Source organism: Lissotriton vulgaris, chromosome 3_1, assembly GCF_964263255.1.
Source record: "Lissotriton vulgaris chromosome 3_1, aLisVul1.2, whole genome shotgun sequence".
Lineage (NCBI taxonomy): Eukaryota > Metazoa > Chordata > Amphibia > Caudata > Salamandridae > Lissotriton > Lissotriton vulgaris.
In genome coordinates this window covers 574,430,450-574,450,543 of record NC_141689.1, presented here as the reverse complement: position 1 = coordinate 574,450,543, position 20,094 = coordinate 574,430,450, and the positions used below count along the sequence as shown (strand labels likewise).

The 20,094-nt window shown below is 46.3% G+C and overlaps 1 protein-coding gene across 2 annotated transcripts in view; it reads left to right on the top strand.

Moving 5' to 3' along the window:
• EDIL3 (EGF like and discoidin domains 3) overlaps positions 1-20,094 on the top strand; it is a 1,521,395-nt gene that overhangs the window by 1,463,209 nt on the left and 38,092 nt on the right. For both annotated transcript variants that reach the window (XM_086960856.1, XM_086960857.1), the window contains one exon: positions 2,651-2,806. In XM_086960856.1, the coding sequence (XP_086816982.1) occupies positions 2,651-2,806 (156 nt within the window). The remainder of the gene's footprint in view (positions 1-2,650; positions 2,807-20,094) is intronic.

Sequence of the window (20,094 nt, the reverse complement as noted above, 5' to 3'; positions counted from 1 at the left end):
CAAGTTGTGAAGCAGTGGTAACATCATACATCCGGGTGCACTAGTACCAATTTTGTGCTGGTCCTATGTCTGGCTTACTAGTGCTGGTCGGCCTGACTACCTGCGCCAATGATTTTTTTCTAGGCCCCTGCCACCACCTACCTAGACTGGCTGACATGCGTGTTGGCACAAAGGAAGTGCTTAGTAAGAATCCAGACCGCCATTGTCAGCCAGATAGCGCAAAATGTACTGTAGAGAGCCGTAGCCAAAACTGGCTTAAAACAAGTTGTGCCACTCATCATACCTCTTTGGATCACACATCCTTGGCTGCAAGGTTCAATGGATTTAGCTCAGAGGACAATACCTAACCCCTTTGCATCAGAAGCGCACATTAATGTTAACTACTGACCATTTACATGAGATTGGCTAGCTAGGAATGGACAGGAGCAGTTGACAGAACAAAGGGCAACCTTAGAAGTAGCACTTTTGACTCGAAGAGTCATGGAGGGCTACTATTCATTTCTAGGACCCCCCTAGAGAGTCTGACATGAGGCATAGTAAGGGGATAGAACTGGGTTGTTACCTGCCTGGTGAGAGGAGAGCATCATCAAGGAACCGAGAACAGGCCGCCTCCTGACCAAACTGTTCTCTTTTATTGAACCAGTAATTCCTGGGTTTTTACAGTAATACAAAGAGGAAGTGTTACAAAAGAATGTGGACGGCTGCAAGAAAATACATTGGACTGGGTGGAAGAATCTGCCTAATCACTGAATAGTGAACAGAAAAAAACTGGTGCTCAACCACCATCTCCAGAACATTTGTCGACTTGTGAGAACTGTACCTACAGAAGAAGGCCCTGCTGAAAGAACAGGACTAAATTAATTCTGATTGCTCTGGGAGAAATGCAATTAGTCTCCTAACTCCTACTATAAGAATAAAGGGGCACATGCATCAAAGTTAAGAATTGCGAGTTCTTAAAAGCGATTAGTAAGGAATCGCTATTAAGGACTCGCAATTACCTGTGCATGTAGGTTTTTCAATAAAAATTGTGATTCCTACATATTCCTTAATAGCGAATCACAAATTGCGATTTGCTAATAAGGAATGGCTTACCATTAATTCCTGTGGGCCTAGAGGCCCATAGGAATGAATGAGATTGCGAGTACCAAATAGATACTCGCAAACTGGCATGCAAATTCCAGGGTGCAAGGGGGCCAAAAGGTCACCCTGATGCACCCCCAAAAACAGGTAAGTATGCACATGTTGTGCACATACATGCTGTAAGGGCATGTGTATGTACCACAATGCACTTTGAAAAATTCCTTTTTTTGCATTTGTCAAAGGAATTGCAAATTACCATCAACTTGATCTTAATGCATCGCATTTAGGGAATAGCAGTTTGCGATTCCCTAACTGCATTCGCAATTAAGGGAATCGCAAAAATAGCGATTTCCTTAATTGCCAATTGTAAAAAGGCCATTTTACGATCGGAAACGGGTGAATTTTGCGATTCGCACTGTTTGCAATGGCAAAATGGTTTGATGCATGTGCCCCTAATACTCCTGACCACTAATGGCCTTCAGGTTCCCCAAGAGTCAAGTGGCAGACCTTCTGTGTGCAGCTTTCAGGGACATAGAAAGAAGTATCCTGACTCCTAGAGGGCCCAGCTGACTCTGCAGCTAGAAAGATACCTTACATGAGTAGATACGTGCTGCGGACTTACTAGAAGGAACATTTCCAATAGTTGTAGTCTAAGTCTAAGACTAAGTGCATTTTTGACCGGGGTGACCTGGTTGGTGTATACGACTTCCACTCCACCACAGTTGGCCTGATATTGTGCAAATACATCCCGACAATGCATGCCACACCAGTCACCAGATCTTGTGAAATCCATGCAGTCTTGAACAGAGGCCTATCTTGCACAAAGAAGAAGCTAAATCAATGCTACTGAAAGGGTAGGCTTGACTATACTCTTTGGGCTTTTACCACGCCCACTACAAAAAGGGAAATTGTTTAGAATATTTACTGATCTCTGCAAAAGATTAAGGGCCTGATTACGATCTTGGTGGATGGGATACTCCATCACTATCCACTGAATTACAAGTTCCATAAGATATTATGGAATTGTAATCAGCGGGCGGTATATCTGTCATGTTTGTGATGGAGTAACCCTGAGATCCAAGATCGTAATACCCTCTGAGGCTCATGTCTCTAGACCTATTGCGTTTAAATCGTGTGTTCATGCTGAAACCTTTTCCACTATTAAGTTATCGTTTTTGTTCACATAGGATACATTTATATGCATAAACGGACACCCATATGATTTTTTACTGTAGACAAATTGAGGGTATTATGTGCTTTCTCTTTTTATTGGTTAAGTTCTTGTGCTAGAGCTGAAGGAAGCCAATTTTTTACATACTTGTCTATTGATTTCATAAACGTTTAAACTTTGTTGAAGGCCTTCCTCTTAGAGCGAATGAACTGTTACTTACATTCATTCTCGATTTATATGCTACTTTGTAGCTCCTTTCCTTCGTTGTGTCCCAAATCCTAGGAGTCTTTGATGAAGTAAACTTTTTTTGATATGATGATCTGTGGCAGATGTACAATAATTTCAATGTGTGCGCTTTTTGTTAACTTATGTTTTAAGTTGTCTTTTTTTCATTTACAGTTGGACTTGCTTCTTCCTACAAAAGTGACAGGCATAATCACACAAGGAGCTAAAGATTTTGGACATGTTCAATTTGTAGGTTCCTACAAATTAGCGTTCAGCAACAATGGAGAACACTGGACTATATATCAGGATGAAAAACAAAAAAAGGACAAGGTAATATGGTCTGGTGAATGTGTGTAATTAAACCAAGAGCTAATCGATGAGAGTGCAATGCTGTTCAGTATTGGTGCCAGTTTACGTTCATAAGTGAAGGAGCAGTCATTATCGTAGGATAACTGCTTGGCTGACTTAAGTTAAAAATCTTGAATTGGTCAGGGAATAACTAAGCTGTCTGGATGTCAAAACATACGTAGTCGATCATCTCTTCCTTGTCCACATTGTACGGTGGAATAACACACCAGAGGAAGGGAAGTAATAATAAAAAAACAATGTTGTTATGGTGGCTCCCCCATAAAAAATCTAAAAGGAAAAGGCAGGTACTTTTATGCAAGAAAATAAATAAAACATATGTAGGAAATCCACCGTGTTTGTGTGGTGACCTCAGATCTTTTGCCTATTGCACCCTAGTTTTGCTGGACTTTGAACTCTGTGCACTTTACCATTGCTGAATAGGAGGAAAGTACCTGAGCTTTCCCTTTCAACATGTTGGAATTAGATAAAATCCTGATTGGGGTAATAAAGTTTCCCATAGGGAGATAGTATTTGATGTACAAATACACCCTTGGTATGGGAAGATAAAGGCCACCTGTGGATAGCAACAACTATAGTACCACCCACTACAGTTACAGTGAAAATATGTCTAGAGCCTGACCTGTGTAGACTGACTTGACTGAGCTTTACCTCTGTTATGCAGACCTGTCAAAATCACCCATTAGTCCAATAGGAAAACCAAATTGTATGTATTAACTAAATAACCGCTAAGCACACCCCACTGCCCAGAAGGTAGGGTCTATAATATCCATGAGTGGAAAATGTTAACATTAGAAATTGCATGTTCCCTCAGTTACTAAGCACAAACCGATATTGTCACTAGTAAGGCTGTAGATGACACATTGGAAAAGTCAAAGTATAGATTATACAATATAATCTATAACTTTTGACTTCTACCTACTACAGACTTAATTCAAGCGACTTATTTTGATATTTAACTCTGATTTTTATTTACTGGAAATGTAACTTTAAAAAAGCTATCTTTATCTTGCCTGAAACTACTTGATGTTAATTTGCATTAGCTCTCCAGCCTTTCCCCAGCCTGCACTTGACCTGAATGATCTGTGAGAGAGGTGTGAAAACCCCGCCAAAGCAAGGGCAACAGCTTAGCAATGCAGAGCTGTGAGACCAGGCTGGGTGGGACAGGAGCGTAATTAACTTTAATGCTGCCTGCTATGTGGATGGGCAGTACCCTTTGTCCCACTAGAACTGAGTTTTAGTGATGAAAGAGGAGGGGACTGCTCCTTATCTTGGGCAGACCAGTTTTGCTCAAGGGTGGAAGGGTTTCCCCATCTTGAATTTTGAGATTCGAGAGGATTGTGGGATTTTGTGTAGTAAGGGTACCTATTGAAAAGGTAGTTAGGGTTGTCCCCAGCCAATGTTACCCCATTGGCTAGTGAGTGCCCAGGAGTCACCCCCACCCACTAGATGGTGCCATGCAAAAATGTGCCATCTCCAGGAACCCTCTTCAGAACACTTACTGGATCTGCGGAATATCAGAATAGGAATGGACCTGCTGTCTTTGACCTGAGGGGAGTCCTGAATGTCTGTACCTGCTTCCTCTTGTAGCCAAAACAAGGAAGTGGACTTCATGGGCAAATTTGCTGACCTCCAGTCAGGCTATACGAACACCACAAGCTGAAAGATATTTTTTTCCTGAACTGCCCAGCTGACCAGTGACAAAGGGACTTGGACTGGACTTTGCTATTGACATGTGCTTGACACTCCAATAGTCTCTAAGTGCTTTCCCTGACATCCTGCGGGCTTTAGAAGTGTACTTCTGTGCTTACTTGGGCATCTGAAGATTATCTGAAAAACTTTGAAAACTTTTCCTCCAGTGCAAGACCCATGGGAAAAAGCATCTGATCTGCGGTGCCAAGGTTTCAGGGTAAAGTTCAGCTTAGCCACACTCAAGAATTCCTGCACCTTGAAGAAATGACTAAGTCCCATCCTACATCAAAGTTCCTTTTTGCATTGTGACTTAGAAGAAATGTCAACACTTTTCTTCGAAAAAGTGAGAAAGTGGGCCTTGGGAATTTTGCAGAAATGTTTGACTTCCAGAATTTTAATCGGGACAAATCCACTTTGTGTATCCAGCAAGGGCTTAATTGTTGTCAGCCTCAAATTGCACCTCGGTTGTTGTTTATGCTTCCATAGACTAATGATGCTTTGTGCTTTTTAGTGCTATTTCAATGTAAAACTTACAAAAATGTATCTCTCTATTTTCCTTACTGTTTTTGTCTTATTTTCATGCCATTTTGTTTATTACATTTTACTCTGTTTTCTAATTCTGATGGGGATTTTTATTTCTTCATGGTTCGACTTTATTACTGTTTTGGTACTGCATTAATACTTTTTTAGAACTGGGGTCTCTAGTTGGCTGAGGTAGGTACCTTAGACCAAATAGAGACCCTAGCTTCTAAGTCAGGGAAAGGAAGGGCATCTTCTCAGATAGCCCCTGCTCACCCCCTCGGTAGCTTGGCACGAGCAGCCAGGCTTATCTCCAAAGCAAATGTGTAAAATATTTGCAACCACGCTCTCAGTAACCGAATGATAACACCACAAATGGACTCCATATGAGTTTCATTAAAAAAAACAATTATATGTTTATAAAAAAGATATACGATGAGACCACATGATAAAAACCCAACATATGCGTATTTGTAATATTTACCCCTGCCGGTTATGAGGCCAGCAAGCCCTTGTAGGTTCTTGCAGTATTAATGAGCAATTCTTGATGAGCCAATGCAGTCCTAATGCAGTGCTATGCAGTTCGTAGTGCAAGAATCAGGCACTTCGTAATGTAAAAATAATGCAGTTCATAATGCGACAATCAGGCAGTTTGTAATGCCAAAAGAAAATAATTCGTAATGCAACAATCTGGCAGTTCGTAATGCAAAAATAACGCAATCCGTAATGCACCAATCATGTACTCCGGCACCGATCGCGGTGCTCTGGACGGTCTCTATGCCACTCTTACTGACTTCTGGTCAGCTACTGCCAAAATATGTCCCCCAACACTGTTCTGACGGAAAACAAAGTCCAGCTCCACACTCTGGCTCAGGTACTGCCAATCCTCAGCAAGTACGGGCCTCGACATGGACTTGAGCAGAGGCTCGCGCTGCAAAGATGGGACAGGCCGAGAGCTTTTCTCTAGTAGCCCGCATCCCGCCCCAGGCGGTGACACACGCACGCTCGCTGAGCGGTACCGGGGCGGGGGTAGGGGGGGTACAATCTCGCTCTCCTATCCTAGCGGCTTGAGCCTCCGATGCGACTTCGTTGATCTTGGGCAGTGGAACTTGGACCCCCGACGGTGATGGTTCGAGGTCTCTCCTTTGCAAAAGCAGGCTTGGGCCAGAGCCAGTTAATTCTCACAGCTTCTATGGGGATGAAGATCTGGGCCGATGGGAATGACGATCGCAGCACTTCTGGTCACGCTGTCAATCGAAACAGAGAACAAGACTGCTCCGGGACACACCATTTCGGGGCAATTTCTCACAAAGGTTTCAGGCTACCACAGGGCACACACACACAGCATTGCTGAGACTCGCTTGAGCTCCGGGTGCACACAATCACAGGGCAATCTTCACAAAGTTGTCAGGCTGCACAAATCACATGCATACAACGTCGTTGAGACTCACTTGGACTCCGGGTGCATGCGATCACAGGACAATCCTCACGAAGGTCTCAGGCTGTACACGCACACAGCGTCGCTGAGACTCACTTGGACTCCGGGTACACACGATCACAGGACAATCCTCATGAAGGACTCAGGCTGCACGAAGCACACGCACACAACGTCGCTGAGGCTCACTTGGACTCTGGGTGCACACGATCACAGGGCAGTTCTTATGAAGGTCTCCGGCTGCAAAAAGCACACGCACACAGCACCGCTGAGACACACTTGAAAACCTTTATGTTTATGAGTTTCCACAACAGGGAGACAGCTCTCCTCAGGCCCTTGGGGTCAAGTTACTTCAGGACACAGCACACAGCAAAGTCCTTTCAAGCAGGGGGTACACAGAACACAGCAAAGTCCCTTAGCCTCTCCTTAGTTAAGTCAGCAAACTGCAGGACAGACGCAGAACACACAGCAAAGGTCAGTCCTTCTCTTCAGTCTCTACAGCTGTTCTTCCTTGGCAGAGGTTCCTCTTGACAACAAAGTAGTTTCAATCCTTTTCAGTCTTGATCATTCCAACGTACAGGGGTTTCAGCTCTCATAGTTATACCCCTAAATTTCTTTGAAGTCTTTGTGTTCAGGGGGGCACTGCCCCGTGGCCAAACCAGTTCTGGGTGTCTCACTGCCAGTGACACCTTCTTCCTTTGATAGTGGGGGTCTGGATATTCAATCACTCAGCAGGAGAAGGAGCCATTGTTTTATGGCAGCAGCCCAGGCCTCTTCACTTCCAGGGGCTACTCCTCCCCAACACTCCAGATGCTGGTCAGCCTGTTGCTGTCTCAACTCCTCCCCTGGGTGAAGACATTCCCCAGATCAATCACATTCAAATCCATACAGTCAATCCACAACCAGGCAGCGACACACAGAATAGTTAGAACCCAAAAAAGACAGCCACTTCTAAAAACGCGGTTTCTAAACGCACAATTCAAAAACCCCCTTCACAAAAAGATGTTATTAAATTGTGATTTCAGGCACACTAAACGTCACCTCTCCATCTTAAGCTTATGGGAAGACAGGGTGGAAACATATTACACAGTCTTCCCCATTCTGTCCTATGGGCAAGATAGCCTTGCAACAGTGAACAACAAATTTAGCAGTTTTTCACTGTCAGGACATGGTACACACCTTAGTACATGTCCTACCCTTCACATACACTGCACCCTGCTTGGGGGGGGGGTACCTTGGGCCTACCATAGGGGTGTGCTGAAGGGTAAGGCCTGGCAAGTGGGGGCGCTTGTCAGGACAACATGGCAGTTTAACAAACTGTGTGCAGGCACTGCAGTGGCAGGCCGGAGTTCTCTCTTTAGGGCTACTTGTGTGGGTGGCACAATTAGTGCTGCAGGCCCATGAGTAGCAGTTGCATTACTAGCCCTGGCACACATAGTGCACTTTACTAGGGACTTTCATAGTAAGGCAAGCAGACCAATCATGGACAACCAATTACCATTACACTTTACACTGGGAGCATTTGTACTTTGACCTGATCAGCAGTGGCAAAGTGCCCATAGCATCTAAGTTGGCAACAACATGTCAGAAAAAAGTCTAGGGGGAAGGCAACAAGTTTTGGGAACTTTAGCCAAAAATGGCTAAGTCCAACATACTTCAACACATTTCCAAAGTTAGGCCTGCCTTTTCTGTGCTTTAGTAACCAGGGGGTTGAGCCCAGACTAATTTAGTGACTCTGAGGGTTTTACCTGACAAGGAATGTTATCATTTCTTGTGGTGGACAGACTCCCACCCCAAATAATAATCCCCCCTTACAATATAACACAAGAAGAGGTGACCTGCAAAATCCAAGTTAATATCTGAGTCACAGTCTGCCCATACATTTATCCCAGAATTCTCCTTCCCCCCAAAATGGCATAACCAGACTAGAAACAAAAATCCAGAGAGAAGTATGCTTGTAATTGGCGGAGGATAGTCAGCGGTATATGAGCAAGTTTTCACAGTGGGACAGTCATCAGAACACAGCGTGCATTGGTTACTGGTCTTGAACGCCACTCCGCCTCTCCTGCCGCATTGCTCCTCATAACTGAGACCAATTCAGCATAGCGATGCTAGTCCCACTTCACCCAGTTTGCTCTCGCTAACCGGAGGCCTGCTGCTTAGAATTCCATCTCCTTCATTTCTGGGCACGTCATTCCAGTGATTTCTTTGGCTGAGGTAGCTTTAATTGGGATTTCTGTTGTTTATTTAGTATTTTTCTTTTGACTCTGTATTTGGCTTTATTTGCTAGTGTTTTTTTACTGCTGCGCTAGGTCACTAGTCTGCTAGTTGCCTCGCCTGTTTCCTGCACTTCTGCCTCCCTGGGCTACTTATGGAGGATGCTGTGCAGCCGTGCCCCAAAGGCAAGCCTGCATGCCTCCGACTGTGCCTGCACTGCACCATCTACACCATAGAGGAGCTCCTGGTCCTGGACCATGGACACCAGAACAACAGCTGCTTCACAGCCTCCACGCAATCGACCAAAGGACCCTTCACCTGCAGCTACTGCTGCTTAGCTTGTCACACAGGACCACACACCGCTCCCACTCAGAAGACTCTGAACAACCTGATACTGCTCTGATGCATCCTGCTCAATATCCACTCCCTCTGTAAACACGCCATGGAAACATGGGATACCATCACCACCATCTTCCCAGATGTACTCTTCATCCCCAAAACATGGCTCAACCTCTCCTTGAACAAGGACATCACTGCCACCTCTCCCTATAGCTACAAGATGATACATCTAGACCACGCCGACAAACTCAGAGAGGGCATTGCCAACACCTTCAAGGAAATCATTTGATGCACAGTCACCAAAAATGACCCTATGCCTCTCATGGAACACCTCAACTTTTAACTACAAACCAACGCTATGACCACGATAAGAGGCACACTCACCTACAGACTTCTGGGACCTCAGCTACCCTTCTGCGATGCCATCTCCAGCGTTGTTACTCCCGTGCCATCAATTCCCTCCTCTACATCCTGCAAGGCAAGCTCAACTTCCACATCGACAACCCCAATGACACCAACTATGCTACCCTCCTGGAAAAACTCAACAACATCGGCCTCACCCAACTGGTCATCAAACCCACGCACAAAGCCGTACACACCTCAACCCCATATTTACCTCCAGTGACAGAATCAAATTCACCCACCTAACAGAACCCACCTGGATTGACCACACCATTGTTCACTTTACAATCTCTGATGCCCAGCACCCCAACTCCAAGCACCACAGAACCTCTTAATGCGGCTGGGTCAAGGTAGCCTAAACCCTATTGACACATGCACTCAGCACCTCACAACCAGAAACTTCAGCAGGCCTTGATCAGCCCATCCAGAACATCTCTGCCTGGATCAACAAATGCGCCAACGAAATCACCCCACTAAAACTAGTGAAAACTAACAAATCCTCGAAACAGGCCAGCTGGTACACTCCGGAGCTCAGAACCACCAATAGCAACTGCTACTGCCTCGAGAAGCCATGCCGTGATTCCAAGGAACTCTCGGACAGAGCCACTCACAAACCAGCCCTCAGCATCTACCACCTGCACATCAAAGAAGCTAAAAGAGATGCCATCATTGCCTCATCGAAACTGCAGCCAACTACATGAAGGAACTCTTCAAAATTGTCAAGGAATACTCCAACACGACAGCCACAGAGAACACCATCCACCCAACAAGAACTCTGCAACACCCTCTAAGAGTACTTAAACAGCACGATTGCCACCATCTATAACCACTTTAACCCCCCCAACCCACCACCCTCAGCCTCGATAACCTCAACCAACCACCGAACACCAGCCGAACAATAACCACCTGGTCTCCGTTCACCACCCAAACCACCACAGCCATCATATTGTTCATCCACTCTGGGGTGCCCAACAACCCCTGACCCCATGATCTCTTCCATCTCAGAGGCAACCTAATCAGGATGGAACTTGCCAGCATACTCAACACCTCCATCTACACAGCCACCTACTCAAATACATGGAAACACACAGAGGTCAGGCCCCTCTTTAAGAAGCTTTGTTCTGACCCCAGCAACCTCAAGAAATTCTGACCAATCTCCCTGCTCCCCTACCCAGCCAAATTACTCGAGAAAGCCATCAACCAACAGCTCAACGAATACCTGGAACAAAACCATCTGCTCAATGCCTCACAATCAGGATTCTTTGGCAACCACATCATTGTGACCGTGCTGTTCGTTGCCACAGACAACATCAGAACTCTACTTGATTGTGGAAAAACTGTGGCCCTGATCCTCCTTGACTTCTTTGCGGTGATCGATACTGTGTCCCTCATTGAAAGACTCCACAGCATCAGCATACAGCACAACACCCTCAAGTGGATTGGTCTAGCCTGTCCGGACACACACGGAGCATCAGACTGCCTCCCTTCACCTTTGCACCCAGGAACATCATTTGCGACGCATCTGAAGGATCATCCCTCAGCCTCACTCTGCTAGACATCTACATGAGCCAACCAACAGATGTCATCAGATCCCATGGACTCAACATAATCTCCTTCACTGACGATTCTCAAGTAATCTTCTCACTCACCCCTCCAACGCAAAAAACAACTTCTGCAATGCCATGACCAATGTGGAAAAATGGTTGAGAGGCAGTTATCTCAAACAAAATAGATATTCTGATCTTTGAGAACCACACCTCTGTATGAGACCACAGCTGATGGCTGGCAGAACTCAGACCAAAGCCCGCACTTACAGACCATGCGCACAACCTCAGCGTCATCCTCAGCAGCCAATTTACCTTGAAATGACACATCAATGTAGTCTTCTCCTCCTGCTTCCACACCCCCCACATGCTCCGCAGACTCTTCAAATGGATCCCTATCAATACCAGAAAGACCGTCACTCAGGCCTTCATCATCAGCCACCTCAACTATGGCAACAGTCTCTACATCAGAATCACCAACCAGCTCCTGGAAAGACTTCAGACCATACAGACAACCGCAATCAAACTCATCAGGGACCTCCCCAAATGGACTTACATCACACCTCTCCTCAGAATCCTTAACTGGCTCCCCATCCAGAAGAGATGCCAGTTCAAGATCCTCACACACACATACAGAGAAGTACACAATAAAGGGCCATCACACATCAACCATTGAATGAATTTCCACCTGCCCTCAAGACACCTGCACTTCACATTACTTACCCTTGCACACACCCCCACATCCGTCGCGGCCGTAGTGGGGTCACTCCTTCTCCTTCATCACTGCCAAGACCTGGAGCAACCTGCCCCTCCACCCATGAAGAGCCCCCTCCTGGCGGACTTCAGAAAAACTCAAGAACTGGCTTTTCGGTGGAGACACATCACAGGCAGGGCCCAGACACCATTAGGGGTGATAGTGCTGTGCCAGACAAGTATTGATTGATTGACTGATTACTGTCCAGCAGCAGTGAAACATTATAGAACCATGAGAAGCAGAGAGTTCAGTTAATCTACTGATAATAATTGTTTTGAAATTGAAATATTGGTTTCGTTCACATGTAGAAAGCACCAAGGTAACTGCAATTAAGAATAGCGTAAAGGTATACACGACGAAACTCCAGAACTAGAAAGTTAAATACAAATCATATTTAAAGAACCAGTTCCATGTGCCAACATTTTTTTAACAGCAGGGAATCTAGGGACATGAATTTGGAACGGCTAGATTAATAATAGTACAAGCAGAACATATTTTAATAAATGTATAACTTAAGCTGCAACCAAACGACAAGAAAAAAGGCCAATGCATATGCCTCAAGCTATGTACTGAGCAGTTGCAATAGTAATAGGAGGTTTAGTGGGCACATGTTCTGTATATTGGTTTAGGCACTAAGCTCACCAACGCAGACATCTGTGTGATGTGGTCTGATTTATGTTGTTAATTGGTCTCTGATTGTACTGGACTGGCTGTCTATGCAGTAACGTTGGCTTAGCCATACGTTCTCGATGCGAGGAAACGCATCAACAAACCGTATCCAGATCTCTTCAGAGTCTCTGCAAATGCAGTCTGGTAAGAATAGTTTATGAATAAATATATCTGAAAGCAGATTGGCTGCCATATTCGTAAGATTAAACTACGAGGTTTAAAACATTTTGCAAGTAACCTGTTCAGACAGACCTCTTTTTGCAAAATGGGTCCAGAAACATTTGCCCTTTATTAATATTTTGAGCATGAAAATGTACAGAAATCTCTGCATCCAGTGTGATTGCAACTGCCGGCTTATCTGATTTGGAGGAGTGCTTGATTACATGGCAAAGGAGTCTAGTGTTATCGTGGGACATACGTGTTTTCAGGATGCCTACTTGGGTGTTTTTAATCAGCTGAGGAAGCAGTTTGTTTAGCCTAGTAGCTAGGATTTTGGCGTATATCTTGCAGTCTATGGTAATTAGTGAGATGGATCGGAAGTTATGGGGGTGCTGTATGTCCTTGCCTTCTTTGGGTATGACTATAATATTTGCTTCTGCCATGGTCTCGGTGACTTTCCCCTCCTTCTCACAGTCGTTAAAGACTTTCTTCATGGTTGGGAGTAGGTTAGCTTGGAACGCTTTATAGAAGGGTGCTGTGTAGCCATCAGGCCCTGGAGCTTTGTTGTCTTTCAAGGCTTTGATAGCCAGGGCAATCTCGTTAGGCTTTATTTCTTGTTGTAATGCCTTGGCCCCCTCGTTCGATATCTTGGACAGGTTCAGTTTGTCTAGATAGGCACTGCAGCACTTCAGGTCTAGAGTCTCATCGCTTTCATAGAGTTCTTGGTAGAATTTCCCGAATGTGCGGAGGATGTCTTTGTGTTTGGTGTGTGTGGTGTTGTTTGCGTCTGTGATTGATGCGAAGGAGTGTTGCCTCTGTTTGTGCTTAAGGTACGATGCTAGGATTTTCCCTGCCTTGTTCGACTCACAGAGGTTAATTTGTTTGTATCTTTTCATCCAAAGACCTGCGTGCTCGCTCAGTATTCTGTTGAACTCATACTTTTTACCTGTAAGCTCTTTTAGCAAGTCTGGGTTCGAAGTGTCCCTTATGTGTCTTGTTTTTAGTTGCTTGATATCTCTTTCCAGTTGGTCTAATTGGGGTTTTGCTTCTCTATCCCGTTTTGCTTTGATTTATATCAGTGTCCCTCTAATTGTCGCTTTGAGTGCATCCCTTAGTGTTTTGGGGTCTATTTCTGGTGTTTCATTGCCTGCGATGTAGTCCTTGATGGCTTGCTCTATTCTGGTTTTATCCTCTTGCTTTGCCATGACTATGTTATTAAATCGCCATCTGAGGGTTGGATTTTCGTTGTGTCGGCCTGTTAGATGTAGGCTTATGCATGAGTGGTTGGAAATTGTTCTAGGTGCGATTTTGGAGTGTTCTCTTAAGTGTGTATGTGAGCCTGATATAAGGATGTAGTCTATTCTACTGTAAGAGTTGTGGGGGTTTGAATAAAAGGTGTAGTCCCTGGTATCAGGGTGTTGTAGTCGCCAGGGGTCTTTCAGGTTGAATCTGTTACATATGTTTAAAGTGTTTTGCGATGCTGGAGGTCTGACTTGGGACTCGACTGTCTGTCTAGTGTGTAGTCTAGAGGTAGGTTGAGTCCCCTGCCAGTATTGTCATGTCATTCGGGGAGATTGTCTCTAGTCTTTTCGATATTCCCTCCCAGTATACTGTCATCTGTGTTAGGTGCATATGTGTTAGCTACGGTCATGGTTTCTTCGCCTCTCTTCAATTGTGTTATTAGTAGTCTCCCTTCGCCATCGTGCTGTTCGCTTTCAATGGTTATTGTTGTAAATAGGATTAAGTAGGTAGCAGGACACGTCTTCAGGATATTAAGATAGGTTTATTAAATTACATAAGATAAGACAGCAGAGCAGTAAACCTCACAGCTGACCAGACCAACTGCCAAGGCTGGAATCCACATACACCAGATAGAACACTCTTAGGTTAGAAGATAGAAACCCTAAGAAAGGACTACAGACACCAAGTAGCCATATTGAACCAAGTAAGAATATACAACACATCCTCCCCCCCATAACAAACAAAACACAAATGAAAGACTCAAACACATAGTAAGAGTTACAGCATGGAAAAACACGAAGAAGGAAACATTTAACACTTAGGAGGCCAGGGACCTCATAAACTTCCAGAACACGAAGAAAGAGAATCAGGATCAAGATGAGAATGATGATGATCATCCCATCCTCGTCGCCAAAATGTTGTGAATAGGATTATGTAGGTAGCAGGACACGTCTTCAGGATATTAAGATAGGTTTATTAAATTACATAAGATAAGACAGCAGAGCAGTAAACCTCACAGCTGACCAGACCAACTGCCAAGGCTGGAATCCACATACACCAGATAGAACACTCTTAGCTTAGAAGATAGAAACACTAAGAAAGGACTACCGACACCAAGTAGCCATATTGAACCAAGTAAGAATATACAACAGTTATCTTAGATTTCCTGTTTACCAGAGTTATGACCCCTCTCATCTTGCTCATTGCTGGTGAACAGGCTATCTGTCCCATCCACCTTGCCCTAAGTTTGGTTGCGTCCTCCCTGGATAGCTTGGTCTCTTGCAAGAGAATACGATCACCCTTAGTTTTGGCTAAGTAGTCTAGTACCTTTTTTCTCTTCACTGGGTGATTTAGGCCCTTAACGGTGAGGGAAACTACCTTCAGATCTGCGTGCAGGGATGTGCTGGTGCTAGGTGGACTTGTTCTGTTATTATAATGTGTCATTGTTTACCCTATTTGGGCATCGCATTTCCTCTCTCCAGACTCCCCTTTTGTTTCTACTTGTATTGGTACTTGTGAGGGTTTGTTGACTGTGGCTTTTGAGCTCCTTTCGCTTAGTGTCGTGTGTCAGGGTAGGTGACTGTTGTAGCAACATTTATCGGATGTCCTTCCCAACGGTGTTTTGTGTGCTTGTATGTGGACAAGACAAACCTGTCGAACAAAACAAAACAGACAAACTCCCCCCCACGCCCCCTCCCTCCCCCTCCCCCTGAGCTAAGATCTCGTGCTGTAGACGTGCAACGGCAAGAACCCCCCGATCTGCTATCTCTCCGGGATGTCTTGACTTGCATCTGGTGTGTCTCCTTTACTCTACATAGATCTGTTTTATGGGTCCATATGATAGATGTTTTAACATACTAACTTCTCCCCATATTGTCAGTATAAAGTATATATCAGAGTCTTATCTCCGCTCCTGGTTGTCTTCTCTTCAATGAGCACAGGCATTTCTTGAGTGTGATTGCGGCCTTGTTCCCCAAAACCACGACCTGAAGTCTAATGACTACTTGCCTTTGGCGATACGGCTTACAGCAGTAACTGCCTGGTTTGTATAAGAGGTAGTCTTTATTATCTTAAAATATACACACTGACCCTTGGCGTTGCCTCCTGCAGAGCTTCTGTTTCCATTGCGGTTTCGGTCTCCCTCAGGGTCTATTTGGCGAGTTTATGACATAGGCTTTGTTGTCTTGAGGTAGATAAATTGTCTCTCATTGTTGCTTCATTCTTGTTCCCCCCCTTGGGCATATAGAGTTTGTGAGGCAGACTTTGTTGTCTTGAGGTAGATAAATTGTCTCTTGTTGTTGCTTCATTCTTGATTCCCCCTTGGGCATATAGGTTACTCGTGATTGTCCATATCTTCTCGCTTGACTTTCCTTGCCTATTCCGCCACTTGGTCTGGTGACGCGCTTCTCTTGCCTAACGTCGAGGCTGTGGTCTCAATTTCTTGTTGGACTGGTCCTTGTAGGTATCTTGATAGTTCCATTGGATCCTCAAATATGTGTGTACTTCCATTGTTGCTTATCCTGAATTTAGTGGGGCCCGCGAAGGAGAATAGGATGTTTTCTTTCCTCAACTTGTCTCTCTGGGCTAGAACCCCTTTTCTTAGGTCTACTCTAGTCTTCAAGTAATCCTGCGTGAGGATTATGTTTTTGGCCTGTCCATTGTAGTTTGGGGTTTTTCCTTGCTACTCCAAAGATGGCATCCATGTGGTGTGAACAAAGTGGTTTGCATATTATGGGTCTCGGGCCCGATCTATTAGATGGTTTGTATGCAGGCACTCTGTAGGCCTTGTCAAGCTCAAAGGGGTTCTCGAATTTGAGTTTTGTGAGCTCGGGGATGAGGGCCTGCACCAGAGATACACATGAGCCCGCTTTGTCCTCCTCTCCTCCCGGCACTCCTAGGATCCTTATATTACCTTTCCAACTGCGGTCTTCAAATTCTGTCGCTTGTTTTTGGAGGGCTGTGGTCGCCTTAGCCAGAGTGCTTTGTTTGTGTGGAGGCCTCCGTCTTCTAGGTCACTCACTCGTTGTTCCACCACTGAGAGCCTATTGTTTGCTGCGTGCATGTCTGCTCTCACAGCAACCAGTTCAAGCTGGAATCGTGTCTGTAATTAGCTTGGTCGTTTTGGCTAGGTCATGGACTTCAACGAGTTTTGTGAGTATGCTGTTCAGAGTGCTATTTAAATCTACAAAAAGGGGGTGGGATCGCACACTACTCACACACCGGCGGAAGTTGCCCCTAAGGACTCAGGTCATTGTAGTAGAGTGTTCGCGATGCATCATCTTTCGATCTTGCTATCTTCGCTGTCTTCGCCATCCCTGGACACGTGTTTCGGGTTTTCAACCCTCGTCAGCAGGGATAGGCAGTGTTCTGGGGTCGCCGATGGCTGCCAATATCTGCCAGGTATAGTACCACTCCGGCGCGTAGGTGCGGGATCCTAGGCTCGTCAGCCCGCTGCTCAAGGGAGCTTAAAGTTACAAAAAGGGGGTGGGGTCGCACACTACTCACACACCGGCGGAAGTTGCCCCTAAGGACTCAGGTCATTGTAATAGAGTGTTCGCGATGCATCATCTTTCGATCTTGCTATCTTCGCTGTCTTCGCCATCCCTGGACACGTGTTTCGGGTTTTCAACCCTCGTCAGCAGGGATAGGCAGTGTTCTGGGGTCGCCGATGGCTGCCAATATCTGCCAGGTATAGTACCATTCCGGCGCGTAGGTGCGGGATCCCAGGCTCGTCAGCCCGCTGCTCAAGGGAGCTTAAAGTTACAAAAAGGGGGTGGGGTCGCACACTACTCACACACCGGCGGAAGTTGCCCCTAAGGACTCTGGTCATTGTAGTAGAGTGTTCGCGATGCATCATCTTTCGATCTTGCTATCTTCGCTGTCTTCGCCATCCCTGGATACGTGTTTCGGGTTTTCAACCCTCGTCAGCAGGGATAGGCAGTGTTCTGGGGTCGCCGATGGCTGCCAATATCTGCCAGGTATAGTACCACTCCGGCGCGTAGGTGCGGGATCCCAGGCTCGTCAGCCCGCTGCTCAAGGGAGCTTAAAGTTACAAAAAGGGGGTGGGGTTGCACACTACTCACACACCGGCGGAAGTTGCCCCTAAGGACTCTGGTCATTGTAGTAGAGTGTTCGCGATGCATCATCTTTCGATCTTGCTATCTTCGCTGTCTTCGCCATCCCTGGACACGTGTTTCGGGTTTTCAACCCTCGTCAGCAGGGATAGGCAGTGTTCTGGGGTCGCCGATGGCTGCCAATATCTGCCAGGTATAGTACCTCTCCGGCGCGTAGGTGCGGGATCCCAGGCTCGGCAGCCCGCTGCTCAAGGGAGCTTAAAGTTACAAAAAGGGGGTGGGGTCGCACACTACTCACACACCGGCGGAAGTTGCCCCTAAGGACTCTGGTCATTGTAGTAGAGTGTTCGCGATGCATCATCTTTCGATCTTGCTATCTTCGCTGTCTTCGCCATCCCTGGACACGTGTTTCGGGTTTTCAACTCTCGTCAGCAGGGATAGGCAGTGTTCTGGGGTCGCCGATGGCTGCCAATATCTGCCAGGTATAGTACCACTCCGGCGCGTAGGTGCGGGATCCCAGGCTCGTCAGCCCGCTGCTCAAGGGAGCTTAAAGTTACAAAAAGGGGGTGGGGTCGCACACTACTCACACACCGGCGGAAGTTGCCCCTAAGGACTCTGGTCATTGTAGTAGAGTGTTCGCGATGCATCATCTTTCGATCTTGCTATCTTCGCTGTCTTCGCCATCCCTGGACACGTGTTTCGGGTTTTCAACCCTCGTCAGCAGGGATAGGCAGTGTTCTGGGGTCGCCGATGGCTGCCAATATCTGCCAGGTATAGTACCACTCCGGCGCGTAGGTGCGGGATCCCAGGCTCGTCAGCCCGCTGCTCAAGGGAGCTTAAAGTTACAAAAAGGGGGTGGGGTCGCACACTACTCACACACCGGCGGAAGTTGCCCCTAAGGACTCTGGTCATTGTAGTAGAGTGTTTGCGATGCATCATCATTCGATCTTGCTATCTTCGCTCTCTTCGCCATCCCTGGACACGTGTTTCGGGTTTTTAACCCTCGTCAGCAGGGATAGGCAGTGTTCTTGGGTCGCCGATGGCTGCCAATATCTGCCAGGTATAGTACCACTCCGGCGCGTAGGTGCGGGATCCCAGGCTCGTCAGCCCGCTGCTCAAGGGAGCTTAAAGTTACAAAAAGGGGGTGGGGTCGCACACTACTCACACACCGGCGGAAGTTGCCCCTAAGGACTCTGGTCAATGGATGGCGAAGACAGCGAAGATAGCAGAAGATCGAAAGATGATGCATTGCGAACACTTTCCTACATTGACCAGAGTCCTTAGGGGCGACACCGCCGGTGTGTGAGTAGTGTGCGACCCCACCCCCATTTGTAACTTTAAAGCTCCCTTGAGCAGCGGGCTGACGAACCTGGGATCCCGCACCTACGCGCCGGAGTGTTACTATACCTGGCAGATATTGGCAGCCATCGGCAACCCCAGAACACTGCCTATCCCTGCTGATGAGGGGTAATACCCCGAAACACGTGTCAAAGGATGGGGAAGACAGCGAAGATAGCAGAAGATCGAAAGAAGATGCATCGCGAACACTTTCCTACATTGACCAGTGTCCTTAGGGGCGACACCGCCGGTGTGTGAGTAGTGTGCGACCCCACCCCCATTTGCTATTTAAATCTGTTTTATGTTTGATTGGTGATTCCGCATGACCTTCTGGTTTTTTTTCGGAGGCTGCAAGCATTTCCCCTCATTACCGGTCATGTTCGCTTGCCCTCTTTTTGTTTGCAGGAGTTTTAATCTCTTATCCCTGCTCTGTAGTTTCGGTTTGCTTGTGAGCTCTTGTTTTGGCTCTGCTTGTGTGGCCCCTTTGCAGCCCCTGGAGAGCTTCAGGCTCTTCTTATTGGGCCTCCTTGTTGGCTCCGCCCTCCCAGTGGCATTTGCCCTTCTGCGTGTTGGGTCTTTGCATTTCTTTTTTTCCGCCGTGGTTGGGCTGTCTTCCTCTGAATGGGTGGTGTTTGTGTTATTTTTTCCCACCTCTGGGTGCCTGTCACTCTGGGGATTGTTTGGCTTTGTTGTGGACCCCCCTCCTTGTTTCACACACTTACTCACCCCCTAGATCGGCTGTTCCTTCCGCTGGTACCAGTTGTTTGTCTATTGCTCAGTTTTCTGGCAGATGTTTGGTGATTGCGCACGCGTGTTCCTTGTTGTGTCAGCGTTGCTCCCCTTTATTATTCGTTTGTGAGTGTCCAGCT